The 21,259-nt window shown below is 32.0% G+C and overlaps 1 protein-coding gene across 1 annotated transcript in view; it reads right to left on the minus strand.

Annotated features, from left to right (window-relative positions):
* LOC140451352 (uncharacterized) overlaps positions 1-21,259 on the minus strand; it is a 205,127-nt gene that overhangs the window by 9,120 nt on the left and 174,748 nt on the right. Inside the window, exon 3 of the mRNA XM_072545101.1 lies at positions 15,748-15,892. Within this exon, the coding sequence (XP_072401202.1) occupies positions 15,748-15,892 (145 nt within the window). The remainder of the gene's footprint in view (positions 1-15,747; positions 15,893-21,259) is intronic.

Consider the following 21,259-nt stretch of genomic DNA (forward strand, 5'->3'; position numbering starts at 1 on the left):
CGCCATAATTTTCGAAATATTGCTTCTTTTGGGTTCTGCAACCAGGAATACTCCTATGATGACTCGTATAAGACTATGTTAAATAATGGTGGGAGTACCTATTATCTTGTTGTTAGTTCAAATATAACACGCGAGCGATCGCGTTCGTCGAAGCGTTAGGAAAAATCTAATTACGCGAGTGTTGGCGTTTGTTGATTTTAAAAGAGATCACTTAAGAAAAGTTATAATATTATCATAAAAGTTGAGCATCCGTTATTATAAGCGCTATTTTGGTTTATTGCCGGTAAATATTGACAAGAAAATGGAAAACCAGTTACTAAAAGAGATAGACAGCGATATGGAACCACTAGATTCTGATAAGGACATAAGTGATGTTCGTTCTGAACACAGTATTCACAATACAGATTCTGAGCAGTCCACACAAGATCTACCCAGTGATCCTGAACTGTTCATCTGCATACACTCCTGGATTCTATGTGATCATAGATGAAAGGTTAGAAGCGTTCTGTGGTCGATGCAAATTTAGGTATTATATAGCCAGTAAGCCAACGAAATACGGAATCAAGATTTATGCCTTGGTGGACGCTAGAGCATTTTTCACACAAAATCTTGAAATTTACCCCGGGAAACAACCTGAACGACCATATCAACTACCCAAAGATGCATCTAGTGTAGTAAAACGACTTATACGACCCATAAGTGGAACCGGTCGAAATGTAACTACGGATAATTACTTTTCCTCTGTACCCTTAGTTAACTCTTTATTGAACTATCATTGCTTGACAACGATAGGTACTTTGCGAAAAAACAAACAACAAATTCCCCCTAAGTTGACAAACGTAAAAGGAAGACGTTTATGTAGTAGCATGTGTGCATATGGTGACGATGGAAACAAGTGTGTACTTGTATCATATGTGCCAAAAAAAATAAGAATGTACTACTACTTTCAACACTACACAGCGATGGTTTCATTCATGAAAACACCAAAGGGCATACCATGAAACCAGAGATTATTACTGATTACAACCTCACAAAAAGCGGAGTGGATGTTGTTGATAAAATGAAGGCAGAATACTCGGTGACTGGATTTAGCAATCGCTGACCGTTTACTGTTTTTTTCAGCCTACTAAATATTTCAACTATAAACAGCTAAATAATTTACAACAATAACACTAATATTGTAACATCTCGAAGAAGCTACAGTGCGGAGCTTGGCAAGCAACTTTTAATGTCCATCTTCAACGACGTTCCAATATCCCAAATCTGCCTTTTCAATTGAGACTCAGGATCCGAAATATAACCGGAGAAAAGCCATCAGTTTCTCAAGGGGCAACTCCAACTATAAAACCAAGATGTTCTTTTTGCCCTGTAAGGAAGAACAGGTTTACCCAACATTATTGTACTAACTGTAAATTGTCGATATGTAAAGAGTACACTGGTTTAACAAATTTTACTGGCCACTACTGCCTAGAAGAGGAAGAAATCTAATTTTATGCGTAATGCGTATATTTTTGGAATAAATCCCCTTATTTGTTTTGTTCTAGGGTAATATGTATATTTTTTTAGTTTACATAGTTTTTTTGCAGTTTTGTTTTAAAAAAATATAAGTTTATCGTTTTTTGTGAGTTAATAGCCAATAAACTTAACCAATAAGTACTAATGACTCATTTATTTGACCTATACTCATATGTTAGATAAAATCTAACACGCGAGTGATGGCGTATGTACAGCCAAACCACTCTCTTAAATTTCTCATCCAGGATTTTTTCTTGCATTATATTTTGTAGGAATGTGTACTTTTGTCCCCTCATCACTTCGGGATCGTTATTTATTCTGCGTATTACCTCTTCATTTGTAATTTTATCCACCAAACTTATTTTTAGTATACGGCGGTATCACCACATCTCAAAGCTTTCGAGATTTTTAACATTCTTCTGTTTAAGAGTCCATGCCTCAATACCGTAAAGCAAAGTACATAATACATAGCATTTTAACATTCCAGTTCGTAGCTGAATACTAATATCATGATTATGAAATAATTTTTTCATTTTTATAAAGGTAGACCTGGCAATTTCAATACGTCTTTTTATCTCGTGATTTTGGTCACCTGTTTCATTGATGAGAGTTCCCAAGTATTTGTATTCGCTTACTTTTTCGAGTTGGGTACCGTTTATTGCGATACTAATGTCATGTTTTGTATTCTTACTGAAGGTCATATATTTGGGCGGGCATGTTTTCGACGCTGAAGTACCTGAGGGTCTTAACAGTACCCTTGTTTTGGACGCTGCCGGAAGGATTATCGCAGGTACCAGATATTAGATATAATTAGGGTTTAATGATGGTCATTGAAATTTACTTAGTTACTAGTTATTAGTTTGTCAGAGAATAGTGAAAAGTGAACATGGAAATTTCAACGTTAGTAAGTAATCGTGGTAAAATTTTGCTCAAAGTGAACAGTTTTACTTTTTCTCAAGATAAAGTACTAAAATCGGGAGAAACGTATTGGAGGTGCGTAAAACGGTCGTGTAAAGCGAAGATATTCACGAAAGGGCCAGAAAAGTTAGTGATCCGAAGTAGTCTAGAACATAATCACGAGTGTGATATCAAGACGCTTAATAGACAGATTGTGCGTAGCAGTGCCAAAAGGAAGGCTAAGGATAATTTGACCGAAAGGCCGTCAAAAATCATACATAGTGCGTTGAAAGAAAATGTAGATTGCTTGAGCCACATGTCTGTTAAAGACGTTAATTTAATACGAAATCAAATATACAGTAAACGGCGAATGGCTCAACCGAAACTGCCCAAAAGTAAAGAAGAAACTATTGCTGCGGTAAATATTATGAATATCAAAACACTTAAAGACGAGAATTTTATATTTGCGGTTGAACTAAGTTCTAACATTATCATCTTCTCGTGTAACACTAACATGCGTTTTCTGTGCGGCAGTGAAACGATTTATATGGACGATACATTTAGTTACTGTGCTCAATATTTCAAGCAATTTTTTACCATACATGTATTTATCAATGAACATTATATACCATTGTGTTATTGTTTACTTCCCGACAAATCGGAACAAACCTATATAAAACTATTTAATGTTTTGAAACGCAAATGTGAAGTAATTGGTCTAAAATTCAATCCAAAAATAATATTCTCCGATTTTGAAATTGCTATCCACAATGCTGCGCGTTTTGAATTTCCAAATGTGCACATTAAAGGGTGCCGTTTTCATCTTATGCAAGCTTAGTATCGTAATATCGGTGGTTGTGGCTTAATTCGGGAATATAAATTGGCAGACAGTGAAATAATATCTAAATGGCTAAAATATATTTTTGGGCTGCCATTTTTACCTCCCTCAGAAGTCGAAGAATCTTTCATATATGATTTTATGGCTATTCAACCAAAGGATTCAAAAATTGAAAAGTTTTCCGACTACTTATTGGACAACTACATTGGTGACCACGCAACATTTCCGTCGAAGATGTGGGCTGCGATGAGTGAGAGTTTACAATTAACAACTAATGCTTGTGATTCGTTAAACTCGCGTTTTAATGATAATTTTTACCATGCTCATCCAAATATTTTCCATTTTATTGATGTTTTAAAAAATTTTCAAACTGAAACTTACATTAAAATTAATAGTGTCTGTAATAGTGAAAGTAATAGACTTAAAGATCCAAAGAGTAGAAAAAAAATTATGTTCGTTAGAAATAGGATACATGAGTATCAAACTAACTGTATCGATCGATTCCATTTCGTAAAATGTATATCGTATTTATTTCAAAGTGACAAATAAACCTTATCAAGCTTAATCTCTAGAATTTTATTACCTGACTTTCCATTTACATTTCAATTACACCCAGCGTCCAAATCATGTATGCAGAAACAGGTAATTTTATTTTTCAGTGTCGAATTTTAAATTTAGCGTCCAAATCATGCACGCCCATATATTTGGTTTTTTTGACATTCATCCTTGTGCCGTAGTTATTACATATATCTCATTCATATTTTACTATAACTACTATAACTACTACTATAACTTCTAAAACGCTGTAAATAGCTTAGAGGAAAATGGAAAAGTCAATGCTGAGTATATCGCTTTCTGAGCGAGTTAGAAATGAAGATTTAAAACGAAGAACAGGAGTTATCGATGTAATTTCCCGAATTACCACACTGATATGAAACTGTGCTAGTCACGTCGCCCAAATCAGTGATAAAAGGTAGACGAAGAGATTGCTTGAGTGGAGGCCGAGGTTAAACAAAAGAATAGAGGAAGACCTCCTACTCGTTGGACTAATGATCTCAAGAAAATGTTAAAAAATTGGATGAAAAGTGCTCAATATAGAGCACAATGACCAAAAATGAGGGCCTATGTCCAGTAGTGGACGAAGAGGGCTGGGTGATGATGATCATTATGATCCAATGATCTTCTTCTTCTTAAAGTTCCATCTTCTATCGGAGGTTGGATATCACAACGGCTATGGTCACTTTGTTGGCTGCTGCTCTGAAAAGTTGTAGTGAACTACAGTTAAACCATTCTCTAAGGTTCTTCAGCCAGGAGATGCGTCTTCTTCCTATGCTTCTTCTTATGATTGAATCCAATGATCTACTCGTTATTTAAAAGTAGTCTTTAATATTGATTAACTTTGACACCTATTTTTACATAATACATTTAGTATCAATCAATTAATTTTAATGAAACTTTTCGTTTTAACCTTCGAACTGTATGCGGTTTATTTACTAAACTTTTTGCGAACACATTAGGATGCAGTTTGAGTTCCTCTGTATGTTTTTTCGCGTACTTTTTGATATCATCTTTGACGTACGTTAGTTCGACGTCTTGATAAATCGCTTCATGTTATAAACCATGGAACTCCTAGTATTGTTCTTAATATTTTGGATTGAAATCTTTATATTATTTCAATATTTGAATGTGCGGTTCCCCATAATTCTAGTCCAAATTGGTTTCAGGATAGATTTGTAGATTAGTATTTTAGTTTCAGTTGATAGTTTTGATTTTCTGCCATCCATCGTTGTATTTTATTTAAGTCATTTTGTAGGATTTCTGAGACTATTTTGGAATTTTTTTAGAAGCTATTATTGCCGTATTATCCGAAAAAGTGACTGTGGTGATATTTGTATCTGTTGGTATGTCAACAGTGAATATAAAGTATATTATGGGTCCTGGAACACTTCCTAAGGGCACCCCAGCGAGAATTTGTTATATGCCTATGTATTCATTCATATACATGACCTCGAAATTTCTTTACAAGACTTTAAAATTATATAATAATTTGTTTTAACAACCCTAGAAATCCTAAGATTTCCTCCTTGGCGAAACTAAGAGCCTCTGCATATGTTAATCTGATGATACCTAATGATGTTGAAATACGTATAAGCGGCTGGCAGATGCACTGCATTGAAATTAAATCTAATATTGCCTTTCTGTTCTTTAATTTGTTTTAGTTTATCAAATACCTGGCTTATGTCCAGAAACACCGCTAAACCGTACATATTATTTTCAAAGTCTTCATTGATTCTCTCTTTCAATTGTTTGGGTCCGTACCTTGACTTGTATTTCATTCAGTACTCTGATTAAATGTTTGTCTTTGGTTGTAGTGTTTAATAGCTTGTTTAATGGTTGGAAATAATAAGAAATTAACAATCGGTTATAAACTTCATCTTTCTGAACGGTAAAATAACATTACTGAAGTTACGACATTCTAAAGGCTATTCACCATGAATACAAACACTTGGGAAATGGAAAATAATAGCATATATTATCTTAAATGTCCTCCAAAACTATAATATTATTATTAAAATAGTTGACAATTCCTTTCTACTTTCTGTTTTTTATTCTCTTTAAGTTCTGCATGGATCGTTTGCATCTAGTTTCTCTCCAACAGCGCACTAGTTGCCTTTCATTTAAAACGGAAAATTTCCGCAGTTTTTTTAATTTTTCCTATCGTTTAACCCAGTCGTATCGCTTGCCCTATCTTCAACAAAAATTCCTACATGAATAGGACCGTCCCGGGGCCCATTATAGTTGAATATTTGTACATATGGAATAGTGGAAATGTGAACGGAAAGTTTTAGTGGAAATAACTATTCCAAAGTGTCTTGAACAAAGCTTGAAAATTTAATTGGATAGAAATACCCGAAATTATTTCAGCGTTATATGTTTGTGTGTGTTTGACGGCCGTGGAATCCGGTTTGGCCTCAATTGTTTGTATTTGGAATATGATATTTAGGAACAAATAATGATAAAATTCAATGATGTACAAATTCAAATTTAAATGCAAATTTACTTCTAATCCAATCTTTAAAGTACGTAATTAGTCATTTTCCTAGTCGTAATGAATATTTGCCAGATATAAGCATCTTCAAATATTGTCTCTTCATTTTTACAACTGGAAATTAAAAATAAACCCTTTATATCAATTAGAATTATAGTTACCAAAAAAATTATAATTAAGTATACTCCAACAATTTATTGGAGAGGGTACACCCTCCTTCAAAAAAATATCCTTCACAAAACTGTACATTCAATTTTCTTTGAAAATAGAAATCTCAAATCTGCGTAAACTAGGCGAAATCTATAATTTTGAGCCGTGAAATGAGCCGTGAATTATTACGGAAAAACAAGATCTATATGCCACAAGAAAATAGCTTCGCAACAATATTAATACTAAGCGTAGGACAAGAAGAAACATTTTGCCAGTACATAATCACCTGCAAATGTAAATGCTGAAAGTTTACCTATTAGTACAAAGAAATTAGAGGATTTGAAATATCTATGTAATGTAAATCATTGGTCATTCCGACCGTGTACCATGACTTCTATTTGAATTTAACGTCATAAGGGAACTTAATTTAAGAAATCACTGTTTTTATGATTTATTTTGTAATCAGCGACATATTAATAAAATATTTGTATTTTTATGAACAGTAGTAATTTATTTATAATCCAGTAAAATAAGACAAAAAAGGGGGCAAACCTCGGAATGAAAGATAATAAGCTGAAAATTTGCATACGTCTTTATTTTGATGGTATAAAACTTACCTCAAAAGTCTCATATAATCGCGTGTCCGCGACTTAAGATATTAAAGGTCAAAGGTCACGAAAATGAGTTTTCTTCAAATATCTCGTTTCCCTTACACTTTATGACATTTAAGGTGGTAAGAAAAATTGTAGAATGGAAAATTTTCTTCAATTTTTGTCTGAAGTACTTTTATGTACCTTCAACCCTTCTTAAGATAGAGTGCAAAGAGTGGGGGACCGCTTACCTGTGTATACGGTAACGCGAAGTCAGCCAGTAGGATTCAATAAATAATAAGTTATATAGTTAATTATTCACTTAAAATACTATTATTATCATTAAATTTTTATTATTTATTATTTAATAAACTATATTTATAGATATTAATTATAAAATATATATTGTTTATATAATATTTATTTTAGATAAAACTAAAACGTGTTAACAAAGTACTACCACTTTCAGCAGTTAATAACTCTGTCAAAATTAACAATTGTAAAGTTTTCATCGATCCATTACTACTCTTCCAGAGAATAACAGCAAACAAAAAATTCCAAAATAATCTAAAAGAATATCTACAATATGAGTTAAGTCCGTATCCAACATCTTTATTTGATAACAATGGCATGAGAAAAACAACAAAATCAGCACTATATAAAAGTATGACTCCTATTGATATTGAACTGGACGAAATCACTACAACATAATTATCGATGGTGGATTTCTTTTGCACCGCGTTGTATGGAATAAAGATGATGCTTTCTGTAATATTTTACATAAATACGTCAGATATTTACAAACACATTATGGCTTAAGTATCGTTGTTGTATTTGATGGTTACTCAGACTACACTAAGAACATTAAAGCAATGAAACAACTAAGAAGAACTGCCGGTATTTCAAAATCTTACGAACTCCGTTTTGATGAAACAATGAATGTGCCTATCAGCCAAGAACAATTTTTATCGAACACATCTAATAAAAAAATCTTTATAGACATGCTTATCGACAAATTAAAAGCTGTTAATATCTCTACAAAACAAGCCAGAGATGATGCTGATGTTCTCATTGTAGAAACAGCTATTGCAGAGTCTGAACATGTAGGAAAAACTTCCGTCATTGTAGGAGAAGATATTGATTTGCTAGTTATCTTGATAGGACGAGCTCAATCACATCAACAAGAAATTTTTTTTTTAAATTGGTAAGGGTAATGCGGGGACAAAATTATATTCATCGAAAAGTTTTGATAAATACCCTCATTCTAAGAAACACATATTATTTTTACACGCGTTTAGTGGATGTGATACGACTTCTGCGATTTATAGGAAAGGTAAAATATCCTTTATTAAAATGTTCGAAAAAAATTACCATTTACATCAGTCACCTCAACTATTTCAACAAAAAACTCTATGCTCTGTACAAGAATTATTTGAAAATGGAGTACGTATTTTCTTAGCAGCGTATAATGCTCCAACATCAGAAGACGATATATACTCTTTTGGATACACCCAGTTCATCAAATCAACAAGACTCAACAAACCAGTGCAGTTATCAAGTCTTCCACCTTCAAGTGCAGCATCTCGTCAGCATATCATTCGTGTCTATTATCAGACCCAAATTTGGTTGGGAAATGATTTATAACCCCAAGAATTCGGTTGGGTAATGCAAAATGAATTTCTGGAACCAATAACAACATTATTACCGCCAGCACCAGAAGAACTGCTGAATACAATATTTTGCAATTGCAAGAAAGGTTGTGGTTCTAATTGCGGATGCAGGAAATCAGGATTGCAATGTACTTTAATTTGTGGGCAGTGTAATGGACAATCATGTCTAAACGCTTCATCAACTTCAGATGATTTCAATGAAGAAAGTGAATATGCACCTGATATTCTTGAATATTTTTATTCTGATACTTTAATAAACGAGAATGATGATGATGAATCCGATATTGAGCAGTCAGAGGAAGAAGAAGAAGAAGAAGAAGAAGAAGACGATGAAGAAAACAATTAATACAAAAATAATAACCATACATAATAAAAGAATATATATTATATTTGTAACTTTAATAAATCTATTATTGGATTAATAAATAAATATATAATTTAAAAAAATAATAAATATGATTTTTTCAGTATTTAATTAAATATAAAAATGATTATTGTTGAATTCTGCACTTGATCTTAATTTATCGTATATACAGCTGTTAAAAATATAATTAAAGTTCATTTGAAATATTTCATTTAATATTGTATGTTTGTTAAAAATAAAATAAATATTATATAAAAAATATATATTTTATAATTAATATCTATAAATATATTTTATCTATATATATATATATATTATAAATATATTATTAAATAATAAATAATAAATAATAAAAATTTAATGATAATAATAGTATTTTAAGTGAATAATTAACTATATAACTTATTATTTATTGAATCCTACTGGCTGACTTCGCGTTACCGTATACATAGGTAAGCGGTCCCCCACTCTTTGCGCTCTATCTTAAGAAGGGTTGAAGGTACATAAAAGTACTTGAGACAAAAATTAAAGAGAATTTTCCATTCTACAATTTTTCTTACCACCTTAAATGTCATAAAGTGTAAGGGAAACGGGATATTTGCAGAAAACTCATTTTCGTGACCTTTGACCTTAAATATCTTAAGTCGTGGACACGTGATTATATGAGACTTTTGAGGAAAGTTTTATACCATGAAAATAAAGACGTATGCAAATTTTCAGCTTATTATCTTTCATTCCGAGGTTGCATCCTTATTTTACCGGACTATTAATCATTCCTTCATTCGGTTTTACTTAAATAGCAACTGCGTGTTTTTGTAAAACTGAAGAATATTGTTAGTATAGAACTAGCATTAGTCCAGATAAATTACTTCTGCACTAATAATTCTGATAGAGTACTAGTCTATGTCCACCTAATTTTTTATTAGAACAATGAAACAAAAAAAAATAGTTTTATAGTAATGTAAAAGGTTCTAAATGAATTGAAAAGTATGCACAAAGTAAACGTTAATCTTTGAAAAACAAAATAATGGCAAACTAAACTTCTGAAAAACTTTAAATTGCTCTCCTGAAAAGTTGTGATTTCGGACACAGACTCGTTTGTTTGACAAACTGCATTTAGCTAATGTAAAATAAATGTTATAATTAAAGACTTCGATATAATCTGCGGAAAACCAATACATCGCATTCCGTGCAGTTGCGGTTCACCTTCACTAACTTTTATGTAGTTTTCTGCACGCTAAGTGATTGTTTATAATCTAGGTAAACTAGAGGGCCATTCACTTCAATAATAAAAAACCCTTTCTTCATAAACAGGGGTGTATAATTCTTTTAATTATAATGACGTTCACTTCCCCTCCGAAAAGCCGATAAGCTGTCTACAGCCGACATGGTTTCTCATTAAAATTTTACGATCCATTAACTTTATTGTCTATAAACCAAACTTTAATTATACTTGCTTAATGGTGTTCAGTACGAACACCAGTTATTTTCAGTATTTAATGAATTATAAGTAAAGGTATATACACACAAGCTGAGGATTGCTGTTAACTTATTGTGATACTCTATGTGGTTACATGAGATTTATCGTTACTGTAAATTACTTTATGCTATTTGATACTTAGTGTTGCATAGGCGCGGTTAGGATATAGGAAATGTCATTAGACATAATATGTTTTTCTGATTAAAACAAAAAATATTGTAATGCTTATTTACATTTTTTTACAGTCTTGTAACTAACTAATATAAACTAATATAACTAGTATAAATTCAGGACTTAGACAGGGGGACCCCTTGTCACCGTTGCTGTTCAATTTTGCTGATCAAGGATCAAAACTGTTGCTGGCCTTTGCTGATGATATAGATCCAGTCATGCATTCTACAAGAGACGTGAGAGAGGTGTTTCCACAGCCCGAGGAGGAAACAGGTAGTCTGGGTCTCCGAATAAATGAAGAAAAGACGGTAGTAACCAAAAATCCAAGACCAAGCGTTAGGCAGAACATCAGTATTAATGATCTCAACTTCGAAGTAGTAAAGGAGTTTAAATACCTGGGGGCGATAATCACAGCTGACAACCACATAGAAAAAGAGGTTTCAGCAAGGATAGCTGCGGGAAATAGAGCATTATACTCTCTTTCAACATTATTAAGATCGAAGCTGTTAAAAGAAAATCTAAATTAACACTGTACAAGTCGATTATTCGCCTAATTATTACATATGGCAGTAAAACATGGACTCTCAACCAGCGTGAAATCAATAAGCTTCTAGTATTTGAAAGAAAGGTTCTCAGAATAATATTTGGTCCTCAAAGAGATGCATTCACAGGGGATTGGAGAAGACGCTGCAATGCTGAATTAGTGACTGTATGGAACTGAAAACATAGTTAGACATATCAAGGCAAACCGAATAAGACGGGCAGGTCACGTGGTACGACCAGAAGATGACAGAGTGTTAAAGACAGTGTTTTTTGAAAGACCAGATGGTAGAAGATCAGTAGACCGACCGAGAAAAAGATGGAAGGATGATGTTAAAGCCGATTTATCTAGAATTGGGGTCAGGAATGGGCAATAGAAGCGCAAGATCGAGAGGATGGAGGGCGATAGTGGATGCGGCGAAGACTCACCCTTAGTTGTAAAGGTAGTGAAGAAGAAGAAGAAGATGTGTTCGTTGAAAAGCTTGACCAAAGCCTGGATAATTTATTTTCCACCTAGTTTGATCGTTTCGATCACTACTCGGTCATCGCCAAGGGATTTGTTATTTTTTATTTCTAAAAGCGCCGTTTTGATTTCGTATGAAGATTTCTGAAGATAAAAGGATTCGACGACTTCAAGGATTTTAGTTCTATTAGTAGTAATGTTTCCATCTTTGTTTTTTATTTTGTACATATTTTTGTTGCCTATGTTGTTCGTATTTCATAAAGAAACCCAACAGGTTGTGCAAATTTCATACCTAGTTATTTGATTGTTGGTTCGGGTTATGTTTACGTAATGTATTATCTTTCAGTTCCATTTTAAGTGTTAACGAGATATATAATTATAATCCACAAGGAAACTAAGTTCCTGTAGCTGGCTGTATACCATTTATCACAAAAAATATATAAATTATGTCTGTGTCCAGAGGACGATATATAGTGCAGCTTGCTCAAAAAGAAAACAAAGATGAGGTATGTAATATGTATCAAATGCTTGCAAAAATTAGTTTGTTTAACGATTAACAATTAATAATTAATGAGTTTTTGCAGGAGCATAAAATACGTTTAACGAATCAGGAAGAAGCAAGGAGCAGAATGAACAAAGACATGCAACAGGCAACAGTACATGGCAGTTCAGAAGTCCTTACGTTTGACATAGAAAAACATTACCCTTGCCAAAAATTCCCATGAATATAGTCTTCTATAAAAAAACGAATATGGAATCCACGAAACATCTCATACTTAGGTCAGATTCTTGTGGTGGCCAAAACCGAAATATAAAAGTTGTACTAATGTTAAAGACTGCATTGGAAAATCATTTGACATTGGAAGATATTTCATTAAGGTTTCTGGTTTCCAGGCATAGTTTTGTAAAAAACTACAGCGATTTTTTAGACATAGAAAAGGCATTAAAGTTACATTAAAGAATCTACAGTGAATACGATTACATATATATCACAAAAAACTGCAAAAAGAAAATTTTTTTTGGTACCAAAGGTACAGAATAGCTTTTATTTGAGAGAAATAAAAATTTATAAACACAAACGATTTGAATTATTTATGTTAAAAACACACAGGAAACTACGTTCAAAAAACATTTCAAAGAAATCAAAAGGTAGACCTCGTTTAGATAATACAAGGAATATTTTTTCTCCATCTCCAACTCAACTGTGGCCTACGGGCAAACCAATATTACCCAAAAAGCTTGAAGACATCTCACCTTTACTACATCTTATTCCTGAACACGTTAAGAACGACTATACTACTCTGATAAGTGATAATTTAAATTTTAAATATCACCGATAATACCTACATGTAGTTTATTTGATAAATAAAATATTTTGCCTTTCAAAGTGTTATTTTTTATCCATATTGAATAAATAATATCAGAATATTCAAATTTTATAATCCAGGTATTCACGTTATGCAAAAAAGGACCAAGCCACATAACAAAAACAAAATAACATTTTTTATATGACCATTAAGTTATATTGGATTTACACCAATAAATTAGTTTTATCCATAGATGAACGCTTACTTAATTCAAACGGCCCTACTACATTTTTTGCAACTGATATACAAAATACCTGTCGTAGCTCATTTTCATATATTTTAGGTTGGTTCTTTTGTGCATAACTACATCCAATTGAAAGAAGGTGTTTTTGTTGGACCAGACAGTCGTAAAATGATGTTTGATTCCACCTTTAAAACCAAGATGACTACTAAGGAAAAAGAAGCTTGTATTGCATTCAAAGTTGTAACCAAGTTTTTAGGTAATGTAATAGAACCTAACTACAAGCTTATACTAGCTAATTTATTAGATAAGTTTAAATATTTGGGATGTCTAATAAGAATGAGCCTCAAAATCCACTTTTTGCATAACCATATAAGTATACTTTTTCCCTGAAAATCTAGGTGATGTCAGTGAAAAACAAGGCGGTCGTTTCGACCAGGATATCAAAGTGATCGAGAAACGATACCAGGGACGTTGTAACACCAACATGATGAGTTTGGTCACTTCATCGGAAACAACGGAGTTCCTAGCGTAAGAGAAAAAGCTACTTGAGAAGTTTTACAGAAAAAGAGAAAGAAAATAGAAAAGCATTGATTCCTGAATGTTTGTACAGAGCTATACTATTACAAGATAAGAATTAGATAAAAGGGATTATTCTAATAATCATCATCGTATCATTTTTATGTATTTCGGCTTAAAATGATATTTTTACCTCTACCAAAAAACAACAATCCCAAATCATGTAATGACTATAGATTGATAAGCCTAATGTGCCACCCTTTAAAGATTCTATTGAAAATTGTTCAAAACCGAATTTATAAGAAATGTGAGGAGCAGATAGATCTAACGCAGTTTGGCTTCAGAGTAGGCATGGGTACAAGAGAAGCATTATTTGCGTTGACGGTACTCTTGCAGAAATGTCGGGAATATAACAAGAGTGAATATGTATGCTTCATTAGGAAGGCCTTTGATCGAGTGCAGCATATGAAGTTAATAGATGAATTAAAAAACATCAATTTAGACAAAAAAGACATTGAGTTTATTAAGGCTATATACTGGAACCAGAAAGCAATAGTAAAGGTGAACGATATAGAAACAAATAATATACTGATTGCGAGAGGGGTCAGGCAAGGATGCGTCTTGTCTCCGACGCTTTTCAACGTGTACTCACAGGTCATATTCAGAAAAGCCTTATGGGAAAGAAAAGAGGGAATAAGAATTGGTGGAGAAATCGTAAACACCATAAGATGACACGGTAATTATGGCTGAGAGTATAGAAGAACTACAAACTTTACTAGATGTCTTTTACTAGTGAATGCCTTCAAATGGGACTTGACATCAACACAGATAATACCAAATTTATGATAGTATCAAGGAGTCCAATAAATAATGAACAACTAACCCTTGGTGAACAGCAAATAGAGAGAGTGACAAAATATAAATATCTGGGGGCTTACATCAACACAGAATTAGATCCAGACCAAGAGATTAGGGTACGAATAGAAATGGAAAGCGCAGCGTTCTTAAAATTCAAGCAATTGTTCTGTGACAAAAATCTGAATACTGCGCTGAGACTGAGGTTTGTTGAATGTTACGTCTGGTCGCAACTATTGTAAGGGGTAAAAACATGGACATTAAAAGCACAAATAGTTAAGAAGTAAGTTAAGTACGGGGTAAAAACATGGACATTAAAAGCACAAATAGTTAAGAAGCTTAAAGCCTTTGAACTTTGGATATACCGGAGAATGTTGAGAATTCCATGGACTGCCAGGGTCACCAATGAGGAAGGGCTGAGAAGGATGAGTCGAGACAAAAAATTGTTGAGAACAATAAAAGTACGCAAGACTGCATACCTTGGACACATACTGAGAAACGATAAATATAGTCTTCTGCAGGTCATCATGCAGGGTAGAGTCGATGGCAAAAAGGGAATAGGTAGAAAGAGGAAGTCATGGCTGCGAAATATTCGAGACTGGACAAACATGACTGTAGAAGAATTATTCTAGGTTGCAAAAGACAGACAAACTTTTAGAAATGTGGTCGCCAACCTCCGTTAATGGGGACGGCATAGGGAGAAGAAGAAGATAATGTATAATCAACCAGTGTCATATTGTGGGTAAGCTGTGGGAAAAATACATAGGATTTACATAAATTTGTAAGAAAAATTTTATAAATCTTTGTTTGTTAGCCTGTGTTATTAACTAAGTTACGCAGGTTATCTAACTTTTTATTTCAATATTATAAATAATTTGTTGCAGACTAAATCAAATCAATATTCTAAAAAATGTAAAATTATTCGCCAAAGAATCTACTTTCCATTCCGCTTTAATAAAAAAGGAAGCCAGTAATTAATCTACCCGTCAGAGTTAAAGTACCCCTTTTGTGAAAACGAATAAAGTGTCGGTCGAGTAACTGCAAAGGTCAGATCGCAATGCAAAGGACACTAGGCCAAGAGTGGCACTTAAGACTCACCTGAAAGCTCGATCTGAGATATGCTGAAGATGGTTATTGGTAAGAATAAGTGCCTGCACTTGGCAACCCGCCAGACTCTCCGATTCGAGGATCGTTGTTCTAGTCCCGACTACTTCCAGCTGACTGATGCTGCCTTCGGGCAAATCTGAAAACCACAAATGCGGATGAAGGGATATAAAGAGAGGCAGGATAATATATTTTAATTTTAATTTACAATTATTTAATGTTGTTTATAAAGTATATTTGTTTCTTATTTATTCATTTTTCTTTATAATTAAATTAAAGTATATATAATAATAACTTTTAAGTCTGTAAATAATAGTATGTGCTCATTATAATTAGATGAAGAGAAAGAAACTATCCCTATGGAAAACCAGCCCCGGTCAAATTAAACGAAAGTTCGGTCAATGATAGATAGACAGATAGATAGTTATTTGACTCTAAGTTACAACAAGGTTCGTGGCAAGTCAAAAGTACACAATTCTAAATATAAAACATGGAACAACATTGAAAATATTTAAAACATTAAAATACCTTAAAAGCGTACAATGTAGACAGTGTAATATATTTGAGACAATATTAAATTTGGTTATGTTGCAGCTTGGGCATTCACAGATAAACTCTCGTAATATTCACCTAATGTATAAGGACACATGGTCACTAGGTACTCTTTAACTTGGTTTTTAAAATGTGTAGTTGAATAAATGTTTTTAAATTTTTGAGGAAGTTGATTATACAGTAGTAAACCACAGACAGTAGATGACTTCCTACTTATTTCTAAATGTCTCAATGTCTCAATAAAAAACGTTACAATTAAAAAGAAAAATATCTTCAATAATGTTATTTTAACTATTGAGACCTAAACTACGCAAAGATAAACTTAATTAGGTACTCTTAATTAAATAATTAAAATGTTAATTGCAATTTGATACCATTTTTTTCATTAAAATATCATTATTTTTGGGTCATGTTAAGTTGAGTTCTCACCGAATGAATATTCATTACTTCTGTCTGAACTCGGAAGATATTCTGATCCAGAATCACTATAATCCTCATTGTCGTCGGAATTCATAACGAAAACTTACAATTTTTAAAAAAACTACATGCAAATTCAAAACACGTTCCCCGAAGTGGCGTGATAATTCAGAGTGATAATGGTCCAACTCCGGATTTGTACCGTTATTATTAGACTTCGGCAAATATGCATATTGCATATTTTGCATATTGTGCATATTTTATGCAAATATTTCATATTTTGGCATATTTGTATAAAAGTTTGCATAAAGTGCATAAAAGTTCACATTTTTATACTGTATTTGAAAATTTTTAAACATACCAATTTATTTCAATTCTTGTATAAAATTTTGTAGTCATTTTAATCAAGAAATGATCTAAGTACGTAATCTCTACAGGTACAAAACATTTACAATTTCAAAGAAGATCAATTTAAGTAGCCCTCAACATTCTTAGAAAGTCTCGGTCACTGAGGCATTCAGTTATTGGATAATCGCTAAGGGTTCGCTCATTTGTATTTTATGATCTAATCCCCAAATCTATCTACAATTTATTGTATCTTAACAGCAGGTAAACGGCTAATAGTTTTGTTCCTAATTTAGGGATTTAGGAATTAGGTACCTAAACATTTCTAATTTGATGCTCAGATTTGTAAATCATTTTTGTTTTGATATTCAAAGCGTAAACACTCGTTGTGCGTAACAAAAAGGAAGATTGTGATTTTATAATGCCTAAAACAACCAGTGCTTCAACTTGGATTAAACCTTATAAAGAGCTGTCTATGGATATGGGAAAAATCTACTGTTCAGTCTGTGGCAAAATTGTAAGTATCTAATATTTTCTATTAAATATCTAATATTTCATACATACAGGGTGTTTCCAAATGACACTTACAACGTTTGACTGTAGATACTTCTCGAAAAATTGAACAAAACGATATAGTTAATCAGGGGTCAAACTTATTTACTTTTCGAGATACAGGGTGTTAAAATTAAAAAAAATTAAATTCTTTTAGTTAATAACAACAATAACTTTGTTCTGAAGCTATTTTCTTGTGGCATTTTAAATTAATTACTATTTAACTGGGAATAAGCCACAATTAAAGGTTAAAATACGTTTATTGACGTTTCAATTTCCACTTCGGAAATCGTTCTCAAAATACAAACATTAGTAAATTAAACAAATTTTGTTTTTTGTTACTTAGTGAAAAATTCTTCTATTAATTTAATTTTATCTGACTCATCTATATTGACAATTCAGACATACATTATACATTTTAAAGTAGACGACTTTAAAATGATATTGCCAATATTGTTGAGTTGCGTTCCTGGGACGACTTTACTTATAAGATAGTTCATTCGATTACATGAAATCAACTTTAACTTGAGAATATCCGTCAGAAAAGATCATAACATGTAATTCGTCTTTAAAAAGACAAATACATGCCATAATGACAGTAAAATTCTCCTGTTAGTGATTCCATAGTAAATTATGAGGGAAAAACCAGGAAAAAAACCTCATAATACTATCCCGACATGGTAAGTATTTGATCTTGCATTTAGTTTACCTTCAATAAATACCAAATTCCGATTTTATATGTTTGTTATTTAAAAAATATAAATGATGTATTCTCTATATGTTACTGACTTACCAATACTGGTATTTTTTTTTAATAACTTCCTCTTTTAATATGGGTAACCAGATCCTACTACATTCTGCCGAGGAATTCGCGACACAATTGGTCTCATTTAGCATATTTAGAGCCGCTTCTTTGATTTTTCTCTTTTTACCATCCGTTTCTTTATTTATTTTATTTGGTATTTATTGAAGGTAAAATAAATGCAAGATCAAATACTTACCATGTCGGGATAGTATTATGAGGTTTTTTTCCTGGTTTTTCCCTCATAATTTACTATGGAATCACTAACAGGAGAATTTTACTGTCATCATGGCATGTATTTGTCTTTTTAAAGACGAATTACATGTTATGATCTTTTCTGACGGATATTCTCAAGTTAAAGTTGATTTCATGTAATCGAATGAACTATCTTATAAGTAAAGTCGTCCCAGTAACGCAACTCAACAATATTGGCAATATCATTTTAAAGTCGTCTACTTTAAAATGTATAATGTATGTCTGAATTGTCAATATAGATGAGTCAGATAAAATTAAATTAATAGAAGAATTTTTCACTAAGTAACAAAAAACAAAATTTGTTTAATTTACTAATGTTTGTATTTTGAGAACGATTTCCGAAGTGGAAATTGAAACGTCAATAAACGTATTTTAACCTTTAATTGTGGCTTATTCCCAGTTAAATAGTAATTAACAATAACTTTAAAACCAATAAACGTATTTACTTGAAATTTAGTACTCGTAGGTTGTTTTTAAATGAAAAATAGCTTCCTTTAGTGAGAAAAAATTGTCCATGGTACAATACAATGGTGTGTATTTAGAAAATTTTTTCACCTTTACTTTTTTTTATGAAGTCAGCTATTCTAAAACACAATTATTTTTATTGTAATTGAATTAACAAAAAAAAAAACTTTTGTTGAATTTTAAAATAAGTTATATGATGTACTAATGGTTAGTAACAAAAACTAATTTGTGGATTAATACTGCATTTAAAACACTTAGCGAGTGTTTTTTTTTTTCCAAACCAGTTATTTGATTAACCAAAAACACCTTGTATATTTTTATATTTTAAAGGTTGGGTTAAAATAAAGGTTTTTATTTTTATTTATAGATAGCATGTGAGAAGAAATTTCAGATAGATCAACATGTGAGAACTGCTTCACACATTGCAAAAAAAGGAAAAATAGGAGGAAAACATCAAACTTCAATGGCTAAATGTTTCCAATCTACTTCAAAAAAATTAGATGAGCAAGAAACTTTTAATGAAGACTTGTGTCGCGCATTAGTGTCTGCAAACATACCGCTTTCAAAATTAGCAAATGTAAATTTTAGTTCGTTTCTAAAAAAATATTGCAAACTTAATGTTCCATCGTCGGTGTTAATTAATATTAAGGAAGAAATTGCAGATAATTATTTTTACATATCTGTAGACGAAACCACTGATTCCTCAGGAAAGTATATTGCTCATTTATTGATTGGTGTTCTTAAAGAAGATACCTTACCAAAATCTCATCTTATTTCATGCCAGCAACTTGAGAAAACAAATGCTTTAACAATTTCGCTTTTTATACAAGAAACATTAGCAACTTTTTTTCTTCCGACAACTATTCCTTCTAATAAATTACTGCTTATTTTATCGGATGCTGCTCCTTATATGGTGAAAGCAGGACAAAATTTAAAAATATTTTTCCCAGATTTAATACATGTTACTTGTGTAGCGCATGGATTAAACAGAGTTGCAGAGGAAATACGAAAAAAGTTTCCTCTTGTAAATACCATGATATCCAGTGTCAAAAAAGTATTTCTTAAATCTCCTATAAGAATTCAACTTTATAAAGAAATGCTACCTAACATTCCTCTTCCACCACAACCTATTTTAACGCGATGGGGAACATGGTTAGAAGCAGCTAATTTTTATGCAGATCATTTTGTTAAAATAAAGAACATAATTGATACGTTAACAGATGAAAGTTCCCAATCTCTTTTGGATTCTAAACAAACTTTTCGGAGTAACTTGCTTCAACAAGAACTTTCATTTATAAAATCAAATTTTAGTTTTGTTCAAAAAACAATTACTCAGTTAGAATCACCAAAACTGTCATTGTTCGAAAGTACAGCATTAATAAAAGAATTTGCGTCATGTTGTCGGAACGTTAGAGGTAATATTGGAAAAGATATTTTAAAAAAATTTGAAGCTACTATGGAAAAAAATAAAGGTTACCATATTCTTTCTGAAGTAGTCAGTGTTCTAGCTGGAAATATTTCGGAAACAATTAATTTAGAACCAAATGTTTTGGTTAGTTTGAAAAATGCTCCCGTTACATCAGTTGATGTTGAACGAAGTTTTTCCATATATAAATATATGTACTCAGACAGAAGCCACAAGTTTTTGTTAGAAAATTTTGAACACCACTTGGTCATTTATTGTTACCATGATTCTAAATAAGTTTATTCATACTTAAAAATGATGTAGTTACTTAAAATAAATGTAAATCTTAATGAATAGTAGGAAATATTTAGTTATGTACACTTTTTTTTAAATAAAATTGTTACTATTTTACGATTTTTTTATTTATTTGTATGCATATTTTGTAAAATATTTGCATATTTTCGGGTAAACACGTGCATATTTATCGCATATTTTCTACATTTTTATTTGCATATTTGCCGAAGTCTAGTTATTATACTTAAAATTAGACCACTTTTAAACTGAAATATTTTGATTTTTGTATGACGGCTTCGATACAAGTGGTACCATCTCTGCTTCTGTAGATATAATTAGGAGTTGGGCCAATTTTATTCTGAAAGATACTCATAAAGCGAAGCCTTCTGTACACAAAGCGCGAATTTTAAAAAATATGT

Source organism: Diabrotica undecimpunctata, chromosome 9 (genome assembly GCF_040954645.1).
Source record: "Diabrotica undecimpunctata isolate CICGRU chromosome 9, icDiaUnde3, whole genome shotgun sequence".
Lineage (NCBI taxonomy): Eukaryota > Metazoa > Arthropoda > Insecta > Coleoptera > Chrysomelidae > Diabrotica > Diabrotica undecimpunctata.